This window comes from Stenella coeruleoalba (assembly GCF_951394435.1).
Source record: "Stenella coeruleoalba genome assembly, chromosome: 3".
NCBI lineage: Eukaryota > Metazoa > Chordata > Mammalia > Artiodactyla > Delphinidae > Stenella > Stenella coeruleoalba.
The window spans coordinates 105,175,702-105,194,464 of record NC_137148.1 but is presented as its reverse complement, the minus strand read 5'-3'; the positions used below and the strand labels follow the sequence as shown (position 1 = coordinate 105,194,464).

The 18,763-nt window shown below is 39.2% G+C and overlaps 1 protein-coding gene across 1 annotated transcript; it reads right to left on the bottom strand.

Moving 5' to 3' along the window:
• Positions 1 to 12,881: 12,881 nt before the first annotated feature.
• On the bottom strand, positions 12,882 to 13,639 carry CTXN3 (cortexin 3; the record flags this gene model as incomplete). Its single annotated transcript, XM_079918029.1, has 1 exon — positions 12,882 to 13,639. The coding sequence occupies one exon, from the start codon at positions 13,637 to 13,639 to the stop codon at positions 13,394 to 13,396; it is 246 nt and encodes an 81-aa protein (XP_079774155.1). The 3' UTR covers positions 12,882 to 13,393.
• Positions 13,640 to 18,763: the final 5,124 nt, after the last annotated feature.

Genomic DNA, 18,763 nt, shown 5'->3' with positions numbered 1-18,763 from the left:
AGTGAGAGGCCCTCATACCACACACAAAAAAAGTTAAGTCACTTTCCCAAGGCCACAAAATGAATGAGGGTTGGAGGCCAAATGTAAACAGGCTGAGTATCCAAAACAAAGCAAAACTTAGTATGTTAAGTCAACCTCACAGTCCTGTGAAAGGCTCCATAAAATCTTTTTTCCAGGTGGTTTCTTAAAAATAATAATAACAACAACAGAAGTGTCAGGAGAATGTTGATTCAATTTAGTATTTCTAGAAAACCCTATTTCTATTTCTAGAGTTTGTCTTACTTATAGTTTTTGCTATTGGTTTGATTCCTGGGGCTATTCTGTAGATAGGCAAGCGTTCCATGGCAAACTGAATTCACATTCTCACTTTGCCTCACACTGGCCATGGGACCTGAGATATATTATCTAAGTTCTTCAAGTCTCTTTCATATTTGTGTTCAGTAAATGGTTCCCAAATTTCTAGCTATAAATGCTTTTTTTTAGCACTAAAAGGGTATTTGGAGATTAACTAGTCTAAACTTCTCAATTTACAAGTAAAGAAAGTGAGGCCTAGAGGAATGAATGGACTTTAAAAAGCCTCTCAGCCAGCTCCTTGCAGGACAGTAAAGAACCCAAGCTGCCAGATGTGTGCTCTTTCACTATTCTGTGCTATCTCAAGTGGATTAATATATGATTGATGATCTCTGCCACCAGGAGGAATTTTCTCCGGTGGATATTGCATGATTATTTTTATGTGTAACCAGAGTTACAGTGCTGGGCAGAGAGGTGGGTGTAGCTAAAAGTCTTTTCACTGCCTATGAGTTTTAAGCTCTAGTAAATGTAGAGTCTCTTGTTGCCATTTGTGTGACTCCCATTTGCCAATTTGGATCCACAGCACGTCAGCTGCACTCTGAAAGTTATGCAACTATCATTTTGATGGCTTCACTGTCTTCTGAAGCTTTGCTGCAGACTTGAATGAGTCATCATGCTTCACAGATTTCCCCTCAGTTAAACATCTCCGTGGAGATTACCATAGGGGGCAATTGCTTATGATTACTCCTGCCAACTGAACTCCTAAAATGCATTGAGATCTCTGTGGCATGGCCCAGGGCTCTCTACTTGGCTCTGATATATTCAAAGTTTTAGCATTAATGTGGATAAAAATATAGAAGGCTTGCTGAACCAACATATGGATGACACAAAGATGGTGAGCACAATGAATATGATAATGAGGGAATCAGATTATAAAAAGCCTAGAATGATGGACCAAATGGAATACAATGAAATCAAGAAAGAGAAATGCTAAATTCTTAGACTGGGGTGCAAAATTTTAAAACTGTACAAGAGCAGAATGGGAATTTACGTTTGACATAACATTTGACATAACATGGCATAGGTAAATTTCTACCTTGGTATAGATAAAAATGCCTGAGAGTTTCAGCTGACTGTGAATTTGGTATGAGTCAACAGTTATGTGGTGGCAAAAAGGATCGTTTCATCTTGGGCTGCCTTATAACATGTGCTTCTCAGAATGAAATAAATCATAATTTGGTTTTACTCATTTTAGTCAGCCACATATGGGCTATTATTTTCCTTTCTATGCAGCAGGGACATAGTTAAACTGAAGAGCATCCAGAATGTTTGATAAGAACAAGAGATGATTCAAAACGTATGACAAGATGAAGGGTGGTTGAAGGAAGTGGAGTTTTTTTATCCTTGGGGAATAATGGTAAATGTCAAAAACGCTGAAGGAGATGAAATTTGACCATACTTTCAAGCTGACATGTTAGCCTGACATAGTTTCATGGATGCTGGTAGAAGTTCATTACTCACAGCAATCATAGTACCCAGTGTATCAACACTTCCCGGTGTCAGTTTCTTAGCCCAGTTCCCACAGGGCAATGCAAATCAGACCAGATAATGCTTGCACACACAGTGGGCTGCCTTATAGGAGAGGAACCCCGAGTTAGGAAATCCCAATATTTTATAATAGGCTACAAGCAAATCTGCCTAACCATCTTATTAGGGAAAAGGAGATATGATCTCTAAACAAACATCTTGGAAAAGAACAAAATGCTGTCAGTGACTTGGCTGGAAAGACATGCAAAAAGAAGAGGGATCCATGGAGAATTTTCATTCAACAATAGCTATATCTCGAGGGTTGTCCTGTTAAAGAATATTAGAAATCTGTCACTTCAGAAGAAAAAAACAGTGTCCAATTAGTGAAAATTGCCAAAATACAAGTTTATAGTAGGTTAAAAAATATTTTATATAAAACAGAACAAGCTCAAAATGGACTCCTTAAGAAGTTAGGCATGTTGAGGCAGAAGTCAGGCAGCCGTTTGTTGTGACTATTGAAGAAATATTCACATACCAGAGAAGTACTGAATTTAATGTTGTATTAAGCTCCTTCCAGAACTCTACTTATCAGAAAACAGAGGGAAAGAAAGAAGTGAGGAAACTAGGAAAAAATGCATGACAGAAAAGGATATTTCAAACTTGAAATACTTCATTGTATAACTTCTGAAGTTCTATCTATGTCCTAAGAGGACCCAGACATCTCTTTGATAAACCAGAGACAGGGCTAAATCCAAAGCGTTTATGAACTTTATGTTGTAATCTCCCTTGGTGGGTCTCTTCAGCTAAGAAAAACAGCTCAAAGATCTATTTGGAAATAAAGAAACTTTGAAGGCTTATCCTAGATTGATTATCCTTTGTCTAGAGAAAGAGAATCTTTGCTAAGGAATCCTTTATAATCTACCTGGAAATACTTCTGGTTGTCCAGATGCCTAAACTGGAGCTTGGGAATATCCCAAAGGAAAATATGTTGTCCATAGGGTTGTTTTTAAGAAACACACAAGTGTCTTCCCCCCTCCAAGAAAAAAGAGATTATTTAAGAATAACCCTCATGTCAATTAGCAAAAGGACATTTTTCACTTCATAGATTTATTAACTGCTCATCCTGTTTGAATTCATGTGCACACACAACACATATGTAAGATGACACAACTATGGGTGGAGATGTGACCGTGGGTATGCCATTTGACCTCTTTGCCTCTCTATTTCTTTATATGAAAAGTAACAGGGGGTGAAATAGATGACAGCAGCATTTCTTTCCAGCTTTGAAAACTCCAAAGAATCCAGGAAGAACTGCTTTCTTAAAAGCTGGCTAAAATTCAGAGCTCTAAGAATGTAATAGGGCGTAGAAGAAAATAATGGGAATCTTAGAAGAAAAGAAGTGGAAATTCCCTTTGAAAGATGGTTTAAGGGAATCTCTCTGAGGCTAAAGCATAGACACATCAATCAGGATACTGGAAAAGTCTATGGGATGGAATTATATAAGAATATCTTGTGGTGTTTGTTGTGACAAGACATAAGTGTAGTTTATGGCAGGAAACTGGAAGCAAAAGTTCCATTCTATTATAAATTCATCAGGGAATCCTATTCTAAAAAGTGACTTTGGTAAGGGCCCCAGACTGGCTGAAGGGTTGGATGCTGACTCATCAGGCCAGAGCAAGCTGTAAGGATGGGGAGGACTTGCTCCTGAAGAGGTAGACACCTATCTGGAAAGAATTAATTTATTCTTTTAAGTAACAGGAGACACAAAGTTTAGATGGTCCTTCTTTTGCATCTCAAAACAAGCAAATAACTAACCTCTTCTGGCGTTGGCCAGTTTGATCCACATTACATATGCACATATAGGGATTTGAGCATATTTTCTGGAGATCACAGCTCTGCACTTTGTGACGAATCAATAATTGAGACATCCCCCTTTGCATAATTTGTCTCAGAAGACATACATCTCCGATCTCAAAAATCAGGTAGAATTTATTCAATGCTTTGGAGCTTAAAATATTTTTTGAAAAGAATTGTGTTTCAATATGTTTACATGTCAATTCTGAAAGCTGACCTCTTCAAACTACAAGGTTTTTTTAGGTGATTTATGGTGGACAAGTAAAATTTCTCATCAAACCAAATTTATCAATATAATATAAAAGTTTCACTGTTTCAGTAAAACACTATGAGATGAGACAAGCCTCTTAGATAGTGTTATCCACCAGAGGGCAGAAAGCAGAAGCAAGAAAAACTATAATCTTACAGCCTGTGGAACAAAAACCACATTCACAGAATGATAGACAAGATGAAAAGGCATAGGGCTATGTACCAGATGAAGGAACAAGATAAAACCCCAGAAAAGCAACCAAATGAAGTGGAGATAGGCAAGCTTCCAGAAAAAGAATTCAGAATAATGACAGTGAAGATGATTCAGGACCTCAGAAAAAAAATGGAGGCAAAGATCGAGAAGATGAAAGAAATGTTTAACAGGGCTTCCCTGGTGGCACAGTGGTTGAGAGTCCGCCTGCAAATGCAGGAGACACGGGTTCGTGCCCTGGTCCGGGAAGATCCCACATGCCGCAGAGTGGCTGGGCCTGTGAGCCGTGGCCACTTAGCCTGCGCATCCAGAGCCTGTGCTCCGCAGCGGGAGAGGCCACAACAGTGAGAGGCCCGTGTACCGCAAAAAAAAAAAAAAAAAAAAAAAAAAAGTTTAACAAAGACCTAGAAGAATTAAAGAACAAAGACCTAGAAGAATTAAAGAACAAATAAACAAAGATGAACAATACAATAACTGAAATAAAAAATACACTAGAAGGAATCAATAGCAGAATAACTGAGGCAGAAGAACAGATAAGTGACCTGGAAGACAGAATGGTGGAATTCACTGCCACGGAACAGAATAAAGAAAAGAATGAAAAGAAATGAAGACAGCCTAAGAAACCTCTGGGACAAGATTAAATGCAACAACATTCACATTATAGGAGTCCCAGAAGGAGAAGAGAGAGAGAAAGGACCCGACAAAATATTTGAAGAGATTATAGTCGAAAACTTCGCTAACATGGGAAAGGAAATAACCACCCAAGTCCAGGAAGCACAGAGAGTCCCATACAGGATGAATCCAAGAAGAAACACGTTGAGACACATAGTAATCAAACTGACAAAAATTAAAGACAAAGAAAAATTATTGAAAGCAACAAGGGAAAAATGACAAATAACATACAAGGGAACTCCCATAAGATTAACAGCTGATTTCTCAGCAGAAACTCTACAAGCCAGAAGGGAGTACCATGGTATATTTAAAGTCATGAAAGGGAAGAACCTACCACCAAGATTACTCTATCCAGCAAGGGTCTCATTCAGATTCAACAGAGAAATCAAAAGCTCCACTGACAAGCAAAAGCTAAGAGAATTCAGCACCACCAAACCAGCTCTACAACAAATGCTAAAGTAACTTCTCTAAGTGGGAAACACAAGAGAAGAAAAGGACCTACAAAAACAAACCCAAAACAATTAAGAAAATGGTCATAGGAGCATACATATCAATAATTACCTTAAACGTGAATGGCTTAAATACTCCAACTAAAAGAAACAGGCTTGCTGAATGGATACAAAAACAAGACCCATATATATGCTGTCTACAAGAGACCCACTTCAGACCTAGGGACATATACAGACTGAAGGTGAGGGGATGGAAAAAGATATTACATGCAAATGGAAATCAAAAGAAACCTGGAGTAGCAGTACTCATATCAGATAAAATAGACTTTAAAATAAAGAATGTTACAAGAGACAAGGAAGGACCCTACATAGTCATCAAGCGATCAATCCAATAAGAAGATATAACAATTATAAATATATATGCACCCAACTTAGGAGCACCTCAATACATAAGGCAAGTGCTAACAGCTATAAAAGAGGAAATCAACAGTAACACAATCATAGTGGGGACTTTAACACCTCATTTACACCAATGGAGAAATCATCCAAACAGAAAATTAATTAGGAAACACAAGCTTTAAATGACACAACAGACCAGATAGATATAATTGATATTTATAGCACATTCCATCCAAAAACAGCAGATTACACTTTCTTCTCAAGTGCACACAGCACAGTCTCCAGAATAGATCACATCTCGGGTCACAAATCAAACCTCAGTAAACTTAAGAAAATTGAGATCATATCATGCATCTTTTCTGACCACAATGCTATGAGAAAAAAACGTTAAAACACAAACACATGGAGGCTAAACAATACATTACTAAATATCCCAGATATCACTGAAGAAATCAAAGAGGAAATCAAAAAGTACCTAGAGACGACTTACAATGATCCAAAACCCATGGGATGCAGCAAAAGCAGTTCTAAGAGGGAAGTTTATAGCAGTACAAGCCTACCTCAAGAAACAAGAAAAATCACAAATAAACAATCTAACCTTACACCTAAAGGAACTACAGAAAGAAGAACAAACAAAACCCAAAGTTAGTAGAAGGAAAAAAATCATAAATGTCAGAGCAGAAATAAATGAAATAGAAACAAAGAAAACAATAGCAAAGATCAATAAAACTAAAAGCTGGTTCTTTGAGAAGATAAACAAAATTGATAAACCATTAGCCAGACTCATCAAGAAAAAAAGGGAGAAGACTCAAATCAACAGAATTAGAATTGAGAAAGGAGAAGTAACAACTGACACTGCAGAAATACAAAGCATCCTAAGAGACTACTACAAGAAACTCTATGCCAATAAAATGGACAACCTGAAAGAAATGGACAAATTCTTAGAAAGATATAATCTTCCAAGACTGAACCAGGAAGAAATAGAAAATATTAACAGACCAATCACAACTAATGAAATTGAAACTGTGATTAAAAATCTTTCAACAAACAAAAGTCCAGGGCCAGATGGCTTCACAGGTGAATTCTATCAAACATTTAGAGAAGAGCTAACACCCATCCTTCTCAAACCCTTCAAAAAATTGCAGAGGAAGAAACACTCCCAAGCTCATCCTATGAGGCCACCATCACCCTGATCCCCAAACCAGACAAAGATACTACAAAAAAAGAAAATCACAGATCAATATCATTGATGAATATAGATGCAAAAATCCTCAACAAAATACTAGCAAACAGAATCCAACAACACATTGAAAGGATCACACACAATGAGCAAGTGGGATTTTTCCCAGGGATGCAAGAATTCTTCAATATACGCAAATCAATGTGATACACCATATTAAAAAATTGAAGAAGAAAAACCATATGATCATCTCAATAGATGCAGAAAAGGCTTTTGACAGAATTCAACACCCATTTATGATAAAAACCCTCCGGAAAGTGGGCATAAAGGGAACCTACCTCAACATAATAAAGGCCATATACAGCAAACCCCCAGCAAACATCATTCTCAATGGTGAAAAACTGAAAGCATTTCCTCTAAGATCAGGAACAAGACAAGGATGTCCACTCTCACCATTATTATTCAACATAGCTTTGGAAGTCCTAGCCACAGCAATCAGAGAAGAAAAAGAAATAAAAGTAATGCAAATTGGAAAAGAAGAAGTAAAACTGTCACTGTTTGCAGATGACATGATACTGTACATAGAGAATCCTAAAGATGCCACCAGAAAACTACTGGTGCTAACAATGCATTTGGTAAAGTTGCAATATACAAAATTAATGCACAGAAATCTCTTACATTCCTATACACTAATGATGAAAAATCTGAAAGAGAAATTAAGGAAGCACTCCCATTTACCACTGCAGCAAAAAGAATAAAATACCTAGGAATAAACCTACCTAGGGAGACAAAAGACCTGTATGCAGAAAACTATAAAACACTGATGAAAGAAATTAAAGGTGATACCAACAGATGGAGAGATATACCATGTTCTCGGATTGGAAGAATCAACATTGTGAAAATGACTCTACTACCCAAAGCAATCTACAGATTCAATGCAATCCCTATCAAATTACCAATGGCATTTTTTACAGAACAAGAACAAAAATTCTTAAAAGTTGTATAGAGACACAAAAGACCTGAATAGCCAAAGCAGTCTTGAGGGAAAAGAACAGAGCTGGAGGAATCAGACTCCCTTCCTTCAGACTACACTACAACGCTACAGTAATCAAGACAATACGGTACTGGCACAAAAACAGAAATATAGATCAATGGAACAGGATAGAAAGCTCAGAGATAAACCCACATACCTATGGTCAACTAATCTATGACAAAGGAGACAAGGGTAAACAATGGAGAAAATACAGTCTCTTCAATAAGTGGTGCTGGGAAAACTGGACAGCTACATGTAAAAGAATGAAATTAACACCATACATAAAAATAAACTCAAAATGGATTAGAGACCTAAATGTAAGACCGGACACTATAAAACTCTGAGAGGAAAACATAGGAAGAATACTCTGACATAAATCACAGCAAGATCTTTTTTGATCCACCTCCTAGTGTAATGGAAATAAAAACAAAAATAAACAAATGGGACCTAATGAAACTTAAAAGCTTTTGCAAAGCAAAGGAAACAACAAACTAGACAAAAAGACAACCCTCAGAAGAGGAGAAAATATTTGCAAATGAATCAACGGGCAAAAGATTAATCTCCAAAATATTGGAGATTATGCAGATTATGGAGATTATGCAAAAAACAGCTCATGCAGCTCAATATTAAAAATCAAACATCCCAATCAAAAAATGGGCAGAAGATCTAAATAGACATTTCTCCTAAGAAGACATACAGATGGCCAAGAAGCACGTGAAAAGCTGCTCAACATCACTAATTATTAGAGAAATGCAAATCAAAACTACAATGAGGTGTCACCCACACCACTTAGAATAATCATCATCAGAAAATCTACAAACAACAATGCTGGAGAGGGTGTGGAGAAAAGGGAACCCTCTTGTACTGTTGGTGGGAATGTAAATCAATACAGTCACTATGGAGAACAGTATGGAGGTTCCTTTAAAAACTAAAAATAGAACTACCATATGACCCAGCAATCCCACTACTGGGCATATACTCTGAGAAAACCATAATTCAAAAAGACACATGCACCCTACTGTTCATTGCATCACTATTTAAATAGCCAGGTCACGGAAGCAACCCAAATACCCATTGACAGATGAATGGATAAAGAAGATGTGGTACATATATACAATGGAATATTACTCAGACATAAAAATGAATGAAATTGGGTCATTTGTAGAGACATGGATGGATCTAGAGACTGTCATACAGAGTGAAGTAAGTCAGAAAGAGAAAAACAAATATTGTATATTAACACATATATGTGGAACCTAGAAAAATGGTACAGACAAACTGGTTTGCAGGGTAGAAATAGAGACACAGATATAGAGAACAAACGTATGGACACCGAGGGGGGAAAGTGATGGAGGGTGGTGGTGGTGTGATAAATTGGGAGATTGGGATTGACATATATACATTAATATGTATAAAATTGATAACTATTAAGAATTTGCCATATAAAAATAAGTAAAATTAAACAATTTTTAAAAAACACTATGAAATGAATTCAATAAAAAACAAACTTGAATACATATTTTTTTCCTGCATACATAAGTATCTGCTCTAATTTCTGCCTCTAAAAGCTGTTGCTTATTTTGTTTCAGCTTTAACCCTTAAATATAGTAAAAGAATGATCTCACTTGGAATGTTCATTAATTTAGCAGCAGGAGTCAAGTTAATCTCCTTCAAACCCCATATTCGACTTACTTTCCAGTATTTAAGATGCTTTAATAAAGATGTCTCTTGGAGGGAGAAATGTTGATCTAGAACTTGGGGTCTCTTGGGAGAACAAACAAGTCAGAGCCCAGACTGAGAATGAGTTTGCCACATTTTTCTGAATCAGAAGTCAGCTTTATTCTACAGTGACCTTGGGAAAGTAATTTTTGTCATCCTGGGATGCAGATATACATGATAGAGGGCAGCTGCACTCATTATAAATATCCTGTAAGGTAGGCAAAATGCTGCACTGTAACTCCTGTAGCCAGGAAAGAGAGGGCTTCTGTGACCTTTTGAGAATATGCTGTTCACCCCAGGGAGCCCTGAGTAATTAAAACAGGGAGTTAGCACTTCTCACAGGAGGGATCAATTTACCCTGAACAGCCCAAAGCATTTTATCACCTGTTCTGGTCTCTTGCTCTGGATGATGGAGGGTGGAGAACGGGGGACCCAGCGAGGGGGTGGCTGAAGAAGGAGCAGTAATCTGAGAAGGGAAAACAAAAATAGAGAGGAGGATAAAGGGAGGAAAGAAAGAAGAGCAGGCTTTGGGAGGCCCTGTGGCACTTACTGGCAGTCGTATTCTCAAAAGCCTCGTGGAGGGCTATTTCAGTCTGTTCCCGTTATAGAAGCAGATCCTAGCGTGGCCCCGAGGGAGGGTACTGAAACCGGCCTTGACCACCACTCCTCGTGTCATTTTCTTTCTCAAGAATCTACAGGGATTCTTGAGAAAGAAATCACTTTCATTTTGACTCTTAGGACCTTTGGATGTTCAGCTCCACCCTCATCCTGCCTATGTGAGTTCCAGCTACCCCTCCGGCTGTCTTCTCAGCCAGGCTGCCCTCCTGCCTAAAAGCCCCACAGCCACACCTCCTTCTCCTCTTCTGTGGCTTTCCCTCCTCTCTTCCGTTGCACGTATCTAAAACACGTCCATCCTCTTAGGTCAAGATAGAATTTATTTCAGAATAATAACTTACATTGCATAAAGCTTTATACCAAGCACTTAAACATGTACCATCCTCACCTGAGCCATTATTTCCTGGGACATTTCCTTGACTATCTTGGCCCACATCCGTCTCTCCCATATTCTATCTCCTGAAGTACTTGTTCACTGATCCACCTCTACAGAATCAATCTCTAGATTGATTACAGGAAGAGTTTACAGGAAGAGAAACTGAGGCGATCTATTCTAATGAACTAAGGAGGCAGAATGTTGACGCTTGCTATTTCCTTTATATTTTTCCATATTGTTTCTACATTTTTACTGTGATCATATACACCTTTTATACTAAAATTAGTGTGTGTGGAGGCATATATCTTTGTTAAGCTCCCAGATGATGCTGATGGTGTAGGAGCCATAGGTTGCCACAGTCATTTGAACAATGATTCAGACACATGTCTTCTTGCATTTCTCAGCTCTTCAATGAGGTAGAAAGTTACTCAAGAGCAACAACTAGCCCTGCACTTTTCCTATCTCTCCAGTGCTAGAAATGCCAGGCTCAAAGCAGGTGCTCAATAAATACCTGAACGGGTTTGAATAGACTCCCCATAAAAATAGGAAAAAAATTAAATAAGGTTACACGACATGGTACATTTGAAGAAAAAGAAAACTTTATAATTAGTGGGTTAAAGAAAGATGTAATAGTAAGACAGAAAAAATACTCAGGTGACTTAATAGAGCACAGGATGATCAGAGATCAGCATCAGTGTTTTGTTTTAGATCTAGAAGCAAAGGATCTTTGAAGGCAGCAATTAACTTGTAGCATGAAGGAACTATGAGGTGGTTGTCTTTTTAACCTGACTCATTCTTGAAGTGATGTGTTCAGTTATAAATTCTATAGCTAAAGAAGAAATCTGAGTAGTTGGGAAGAGTTAAGAAAAGAATCAAAACGTATATACATTGCCAGTGGGAATGTAAAATAATGCAGCTGCTTTGGGAAATAATCTCGCAGTTCTCCAAAAAGTTAAACATAGAATTAACATATGGCCTAGCAAATCCACTCATAGGAATTTACTCAAGAGAATTGAAAACACATATCCATACAAAATTGTGTACAGATATGTTCATAGCAGCATTCTTCAGACTGGCCAACGGATTACCATGATCGATGATGAATAAACAAAATGTAGCATAACCAAACAACGGGACATTATTTGGCCATACAGAGAAATGAAGTACTGATCATTTTACAACATGGATGAACCTGCTTTAAAAACATGCTAAGTGAAAGAAGCCAGACACAAAAGGCCATGTACTCTTTGATTCCAATAGTATGAAACGTCCAGAATTGGCAAATCCATAGATTAGAAATTACTGGATTAGGAATTATTGGGTCTGAGAGAAAGAGGGATGGGAAGTGACTGCTGGTGAGTATAGAATTCTGGAATTATATTGTGATGATGGTCACACAAAATTCTGTGAATATACTAAAAGCCAATGAATTGTATACTTTAAAAGGCTAAATTTTATGGTATGTGAATTATATTTTAATAAAGCTGTTATCTTTTTTAATGAAAAAAATCAAGAGGGAACATGGGGAGGGGGGAAATCTGGGCAGAAGGACCATCAAAATGTTAAAAAAAAAAAGAGAGAGAGAGAGATACAAGGGAGCTGGTTTACTAAGGGCTGTCTTTTTAGGCACAGTTGGGTTTTTTTTTAACTTTTTTTAATGTAAAAAATGATGGCTAGCTGAGGAGAAAATTAGAAGACATAGACTATAAATACAACCTAAGGAGTTTAGATGCAAGCTTTTCCTATCAGTACAGAAGTTGGAATAAGAGGTTTTCATATCTCTCTTTTGGGGGGACTTAAACAGTGCTTAGAATAGGTCTTACATGTCAGAAAAATTTGTGGGAGCCCTTCCTGAAATGGGAGAGGGATGAATTACATGATATTTTGTGGTCTTTGCTCTCTTTCTCAGAACAGTTAGCCCTCAGTATTCGATGCCACTCTCTGCCTCCCGAGCGCTGAAATAAGAGAGGAGACGCTTCTGTTTCTTGAAAAGTTTTATTTGGTTTCTATTCAGTCATAAACACACATTCCTCTTAAGACTGTAAAAGTCTTCTCCTCTAAACAATTAACTTTTTATTTAAAAAAAACGTTGAAGCAGTACTTGCAACCTATTATTTCAACCAGTTGTGCAAAGAAAGTAAATTCAGGTTATGTATAGTTACCTCTACGCATGTTATTAATATGAATACCCAGAATGTACTTGGCCTGGTAAATAGTTTTTAAACCTCCATAAGCCTTTGAATTCAGTTTTATTTGAAAAGTAAAATGATATCATCCTCACCCATATTTTCCAGGAATCAACCACCTCTTCTAAGCATTCCTATTGCCTTTCAGTGCTCTTTGCTTTAGGAGAAAACAAGTACCTGCTTTGGGTCCACTCAGCAACTTCTTCTTCATTCTTTGCCCAGGACCCAGCTTCCCATGAAAATAAAACAAACTGGGCGACATGATTAGAACAAGGAAGTCTCTTTTGGCCCTGCCATCAGATTCAGATCAGATCATTTCTAGTCTTTTTCTCTGGTCAGGTCCGGTAGGGCTTCATTTTAGGCAAAGTCACTATAGATGTTCTCAGTTGCACCATCACACACATTCAACATTCATTCATTGAGTAAATATTGAAATTTAAACCTTCCTATTTGGGGTTAGGAATATAAACTTCCATTTCCAATATCCCCAAAAGTTCACCAAATAAATGAATTGTGGTTCTAGACCCAGATACGGATAAAATTTGAGTTGCTGAGAACGTTGACTAAAGAGAATCCTGCGCCAAGACATGAAGCATTTCTCCTCCTCAGGATGGGTTCCTGCTCCTGTCCTGTTAAGCAAGGGCATGGTCAAACTGCCCTTTCTCCAGGCCTTCAAGTCCGTCAGCCCAGGTCGAGGTTGGCATGCTCCGATACGGGTCCAGAAGAATCCGGAAGCACCTGACTATGAGGATGCCCAAGAAAATAAACAACAAAATCACAAAAACAAATGTGGTTTTCTGCTCCAGAGACATGCTAGAATCTGATGACACGTTCCCAAGGGGCACTAGGGGTGAAGGGACAGGCTGTCCTCCATCCATCGTCCAGGGAAGCTGGAGCACAGGGTCTCCCAGGTTCCTTCTCTTCCATCATCAGCCTGCTGAGATCATGGTGGCTGCACCTTGAAGAAGCTGCGGAATAAAGAAAGGGAAGGAGAAAGAGTCAACGCCAACAGGCAACTTTATTTCTACGCTCACCATCATATTTTTCAGAGAAAAGAAGGAATCTCTACACTTTCTCCAAGGGCTGGGCCAAAAGAAAGCCATGTAGTGATAGAAGAATAGATGCCTAGGCAGCGCCTACCATGTTCCCTCTTGTCTTTTCATATCCTATTCAGGACCCCTCCCTTTGGTCCCTGCCATCCCCACTGGCTTACTAAAATCCCATTCTATGTCCATTTTCCCTCCAGCCCAGATGAAGCCAGAGCCCTTGTCTTTGTCTGTTCTCAACACAGCTGAGGCAGGTATGCATTTTCAGGAAGTTCTTTATGAAAACACTACCTAATCCAAATGGGAAATAGAAGAAAAATGAGGACCATTAACTGTGTACATTTACAACATAAAGACTGCTAGGTCTGTGAAGTTCAATGGAAACAGTGGAGAACTGGGTACAGAACCTTGTGAGCCTGTGTTAATGACTCCCTAGCCGTAAGCTGGCTGACTAGTATAGCAATACCTGTTCAGTCCCTCCCTTCCCACCACTGGTCTCCACTCAGTGAGCGCCGCTGTGACTCCCTGGACCAGTCTTCTCCAGCCTCGGCCTTTGTACGAGGCAAAGTATCAAGTCTTCTTCTCCTGGCTCAACATCTTATAATTTCTAGGTTTATCCCATAACTCAGGTTTTAGAATGGGTACACAATTCATTTGGGGGCTGCACTGATGGGCAGCCATTCCAAGAAGATCCAGTAAATAACTAGTCATCTTAATTCAAATTATGAGCCACATCTCCCTATGAATAAGTCTGGGGTCTCGCTTCTTCACAGGGAAGCCACGACTAGAATGATTTAAAACTCAGTTTTAATTTGCAATTTTACCACCCTATGCTGATTAAAAGGCAGATGCAAGGATATGGTTAACCCTCTTTGCAGCCTAATCACGTGTTTTGAGAGGCCTGCTAAAATATAAATATATACTCTTATTCTCTGACCCTTTCACCACCAACCCCTTTTAGAATACCAAATTGAGGAGACATTAGAGATGAAAGCATTTTGAGAACTCTACAAATCTTTATAAACTGTAAGCCTCTCCCTTCCCAGCATATTGTGTGGTGCCCAAGTTCCTATTAAAATAACTTCATTTGGTCAAATCATGAAAGGTCTCTATTAAATTGCAGTATTTTATCAAGGAAAGTGATACATTAACACATTAGTAGGGATTTGTCTTTGAATACTGTTCCTATTTGAAGGAGGGAGAAATGTGGTAGATAGAAAGGAAATTGAAGGAATATCTTGCCGGGAACGAGGGGCTGCTAGAAAGGACTTGTGGGAAGCAGACATGGGTACTGTGAGCAGATCGTCCAGGAGGAGAGTCCTGGGGAAGGATGAAGGAGACTGGGTAGAGATGAGAAGAGCAGGAGATGGTTATAAAGGGAGATGGAGATCCAGAGGTCCAGAAAGAAATGGCAACTGTTTCACAATTTTGCCTGGGACTGATCGAAATCCCTAGAAAAGCCTGCTTGATTTTAAACCTGCAATCAGCTAATCAATAATTTACAGATTTGGAAAGCTCAACAGCATGTTTAAGTTAAAGGAAGCATCAGTATAATAAGATGCAGAAATAGAAATAAATGTAAACACTTGGCCACCACAGTACAAAAATATTCAAAGACCTCTAAATTTTGTAAATGTCTGTCTTAGAGTAAAATGTCCCTTTTGGGTAGAAATGATTCTTAGGAAATGTTCACGATTGCTTTTACCTAAAAAATGCAATGTTTCTTTTAGATGAACAGTGGAATTTGGGCGAGTAAATTATTTCGAAAGATTTTGACACAACCATCATCAGTGTTAATAAAAATAAAAGGCAGTTATTTTAAGTACAAGAAGGACCAGAGTTACTCGTGGCAGTATTTTAATCCTGACTGGCTTCCCCCATCACGCAGCATACCTGTCTTCCCTTTGCTGGGTCCATTTGTGTGTGCTTAGGAAATAAAGTCTAATTTTAATATGGACTAAGGAAACCTTAGTTAAAAGATGCCATTTTCAAAAGTCATATAATACATCCCTTTTCTCAAACCAAGCTCCCTGGACTCTGATGTTCACAGTGTATACACCCTGAATTAGTCACGAAGCCCTGTGTGAGCAGTCCATCCCAGCCATGGTCCTTCTCACTATAGGCCACTCACTTTGGTTAATTTGCAAAGAAGCCCTCTCTTTCTTTCCCCATACTTCCTCTATACTGCGTCATGATTCATCATTCTAAGCTCAAGTCTTACCACTCCTCCCCTCAGAAAACCCATATGCTCCCATGTCCAAGATCCTAACCCACCCATTAACCCCCTTATGGACCCAATACCCTTGTTTTCTGGACCACAAATTAGATCATATACTCTGACAGTGGAATTTTTCTAAGGTATTACTATATTTTCAAAATAAGTTCAAAGATCAAATCACATTTGGTTTTGAGTAAAATGACCAGTGGACAAAAACAAACTTACACGTAATTGATCTGCAGACACCTAAGGAGAGCGTCCTGACTCTGTCTGCTCTGCAGCTCTACCTGACACCTGCTATTCTTTGAACACCTCCAGGTTTCCCACCTCTGAGCTTTGAGTCGTGATGCTCTCTGCCTGATCCTCTCGTCCTCGCCCTATTCCCACCTTCGGCTTTCTCTCCCTCCCTCGGGGTCCACACCAAATCCCACCTCCTTGGTGGAGCCCCAGTCTCTCCCTTCACCCAAGGCACCAGGGCTTCCTGCTCTGTCCCCAGCAGCATTTCACCTGCATCCTGTGGCAGCATCTATTACAGGACATGTCTCCCCGGTGTTCGTCAACTTCCCCTTATTAAACAACAAGGTCCTTGAGGAATTCCTTGCTGCTCTGGGGTCACTGTCTCTCTAAATAGAGGTTGAAGCAAATCTCTGGCCCCTTAGAGTCCAGGGAACTGAATTCAAACTTGGAGGTGCCGGCTGATACAGAGAAGGGGAAAAAAAGCACATGTCATCCAGCCTAACTGGGATGTCAGACCATTGTGTTTGAAATAGATCCTGTTTCAAAGAATCACAAATAGTCTGGGTCACAATGACACTTTAATAGTCATAAAGCTCATGATTTAAGAAGCAGTTGTTTGGTTTTTTTAATTTTCTTCAGCCTCAGTGCTGATGGGTCCAAAATAGAGAAATCAGCTAGAATTAAGCACTCTCCCTATGTTTAAGGGGTCAATCCTTTCTTACCTATCTTGCTTTTTTGGTGGGGAAGGGTAGTCATTTAAAATATCCTAAATCCCATTGTCTTACATGGAAACTATCAATGTCAGCACGTACCCATCTCAAGCTTGGGTCCTTCAGACTTTTCATCTCATTAGCATCTTATTTTATAATTTCACGGTAAGAAAAAATATTTTACCTGGAGAAAATCTATCTTAAAACAATGACGTGTTTCTTTTCTTAGTTTTCAAGTGGCAGCAACAGAATCAGTTCAGTGCATGTGCCCCCTTGTCCTGGGAAACCACACCCAGGTATTTGATTTCACCATCTCACTTCTGTGGTCCTCAACTCAGGCACCCTCCCTCCCGCAATGAATTGCAATAACAGCTGCAGTATATGCAGTACGTGTGTAGTCCTGCTGGGCACACAGTGTGTGTTCAAAACATAGGTGATGATGAGCGACTGTTTTCTCTTTAACTGATTTTTGTGCAAAATGAGATTTATTTCTAATTTTCCAGGCAGGAATGGAGATTGTAAGTAAACCACCCCAAGTCATAAAATTCAAAAGAGTAGCATCCCCCAAAAGAATGTCAGAATCAGTAGGAAGTTGTCATCCCTCAGCTGTTAATGGCATGCAGGGTACAGTGACACAGTGTAGTCTGTATTTTAAGTACTCCGAAACCACATAATTGCTGTACCTAATTTTTGAAACTTCTAGGCCACAAACCTAGTTATATGACTTGACATAATTTCAAAAGTAGATGTAAAAAGTAGTTCGTCCATTGAACAAGAACACTCACAGGCTTGTCCAGTATACACTCACACATGACGGACAGGATACTTTGTCCCACAAAGACATCCTGTGTACCTTGTTTATATTTATCTGGCAGCGTGGTGAGACCAGTCAGTAGACTGTAACAGGAAGGGAATTGGCTACGTAAGCGGGACTGAATTTGCAACAACTGGCAGGGACGAACTTCCTCAAAGTGCTGCACTATCCTGCAACCGTTCTGAAACTGGCTGTTGAAATGTTAACCTGGCTTTTAATGATTGAAGTAATACATATCCTGAGACTGACGCAGAAGAGAATCACTGTCGACTTTCTGAGCTAAAGGAAGCCTCAGCTGCATGGCTGTTTGTATAGCTGGAGTGTCTGGAGGCACTCCCCACCCTCCATCCCACCCAGCCACCCCAGACGTCTAAGCATCCCATCAACCCTATTATGCATCTCCTCCCACAATTGGGAGCCCTCCATCAAAGCCACCTCATCTCTTTTGGAAATTCTGTGGCTGAATCCAGTGAACAGCAACTTGCTTTCCAGGATATATATGCAAAGATGCAAAATATTTCCTATAAATTCAAAGAATTCATGGCCCTCTTGGTGGCCAGCCAAGACCTTCAGGTAAAGACTTCCTGGCTCTTTCTAAGTACTTCCTGCGTTTTAACCATGACTCCCCCCACACCATTTTCTCAGCTCACATAATTACATGGCTACTTCCATATTCCTCTTTTCCAAATACAGAACTCCTGTTCCAATACAACAGTCCTGATGCTTCCGAATTCACAGGATGGTTAAGAGTAAAATTATTTTGAACACTCAAAAAATAGACCAAGGCTAGTAGAAAGTCCATAAATAATGATTTTAAAGATAAGCGAATGTGGTCAGCTACAAATGTCAACAGGCAGTTTCAGAACTGCTGCCAGCCCCCACTACTGCACCAGAAAGTCTGTTTCCTCTGCCCATCCCTGCAAAGTCAGCCTGCAGACACGTTTGCTTGGGTTTGCGAGTAAACCCTGTTGTACCTG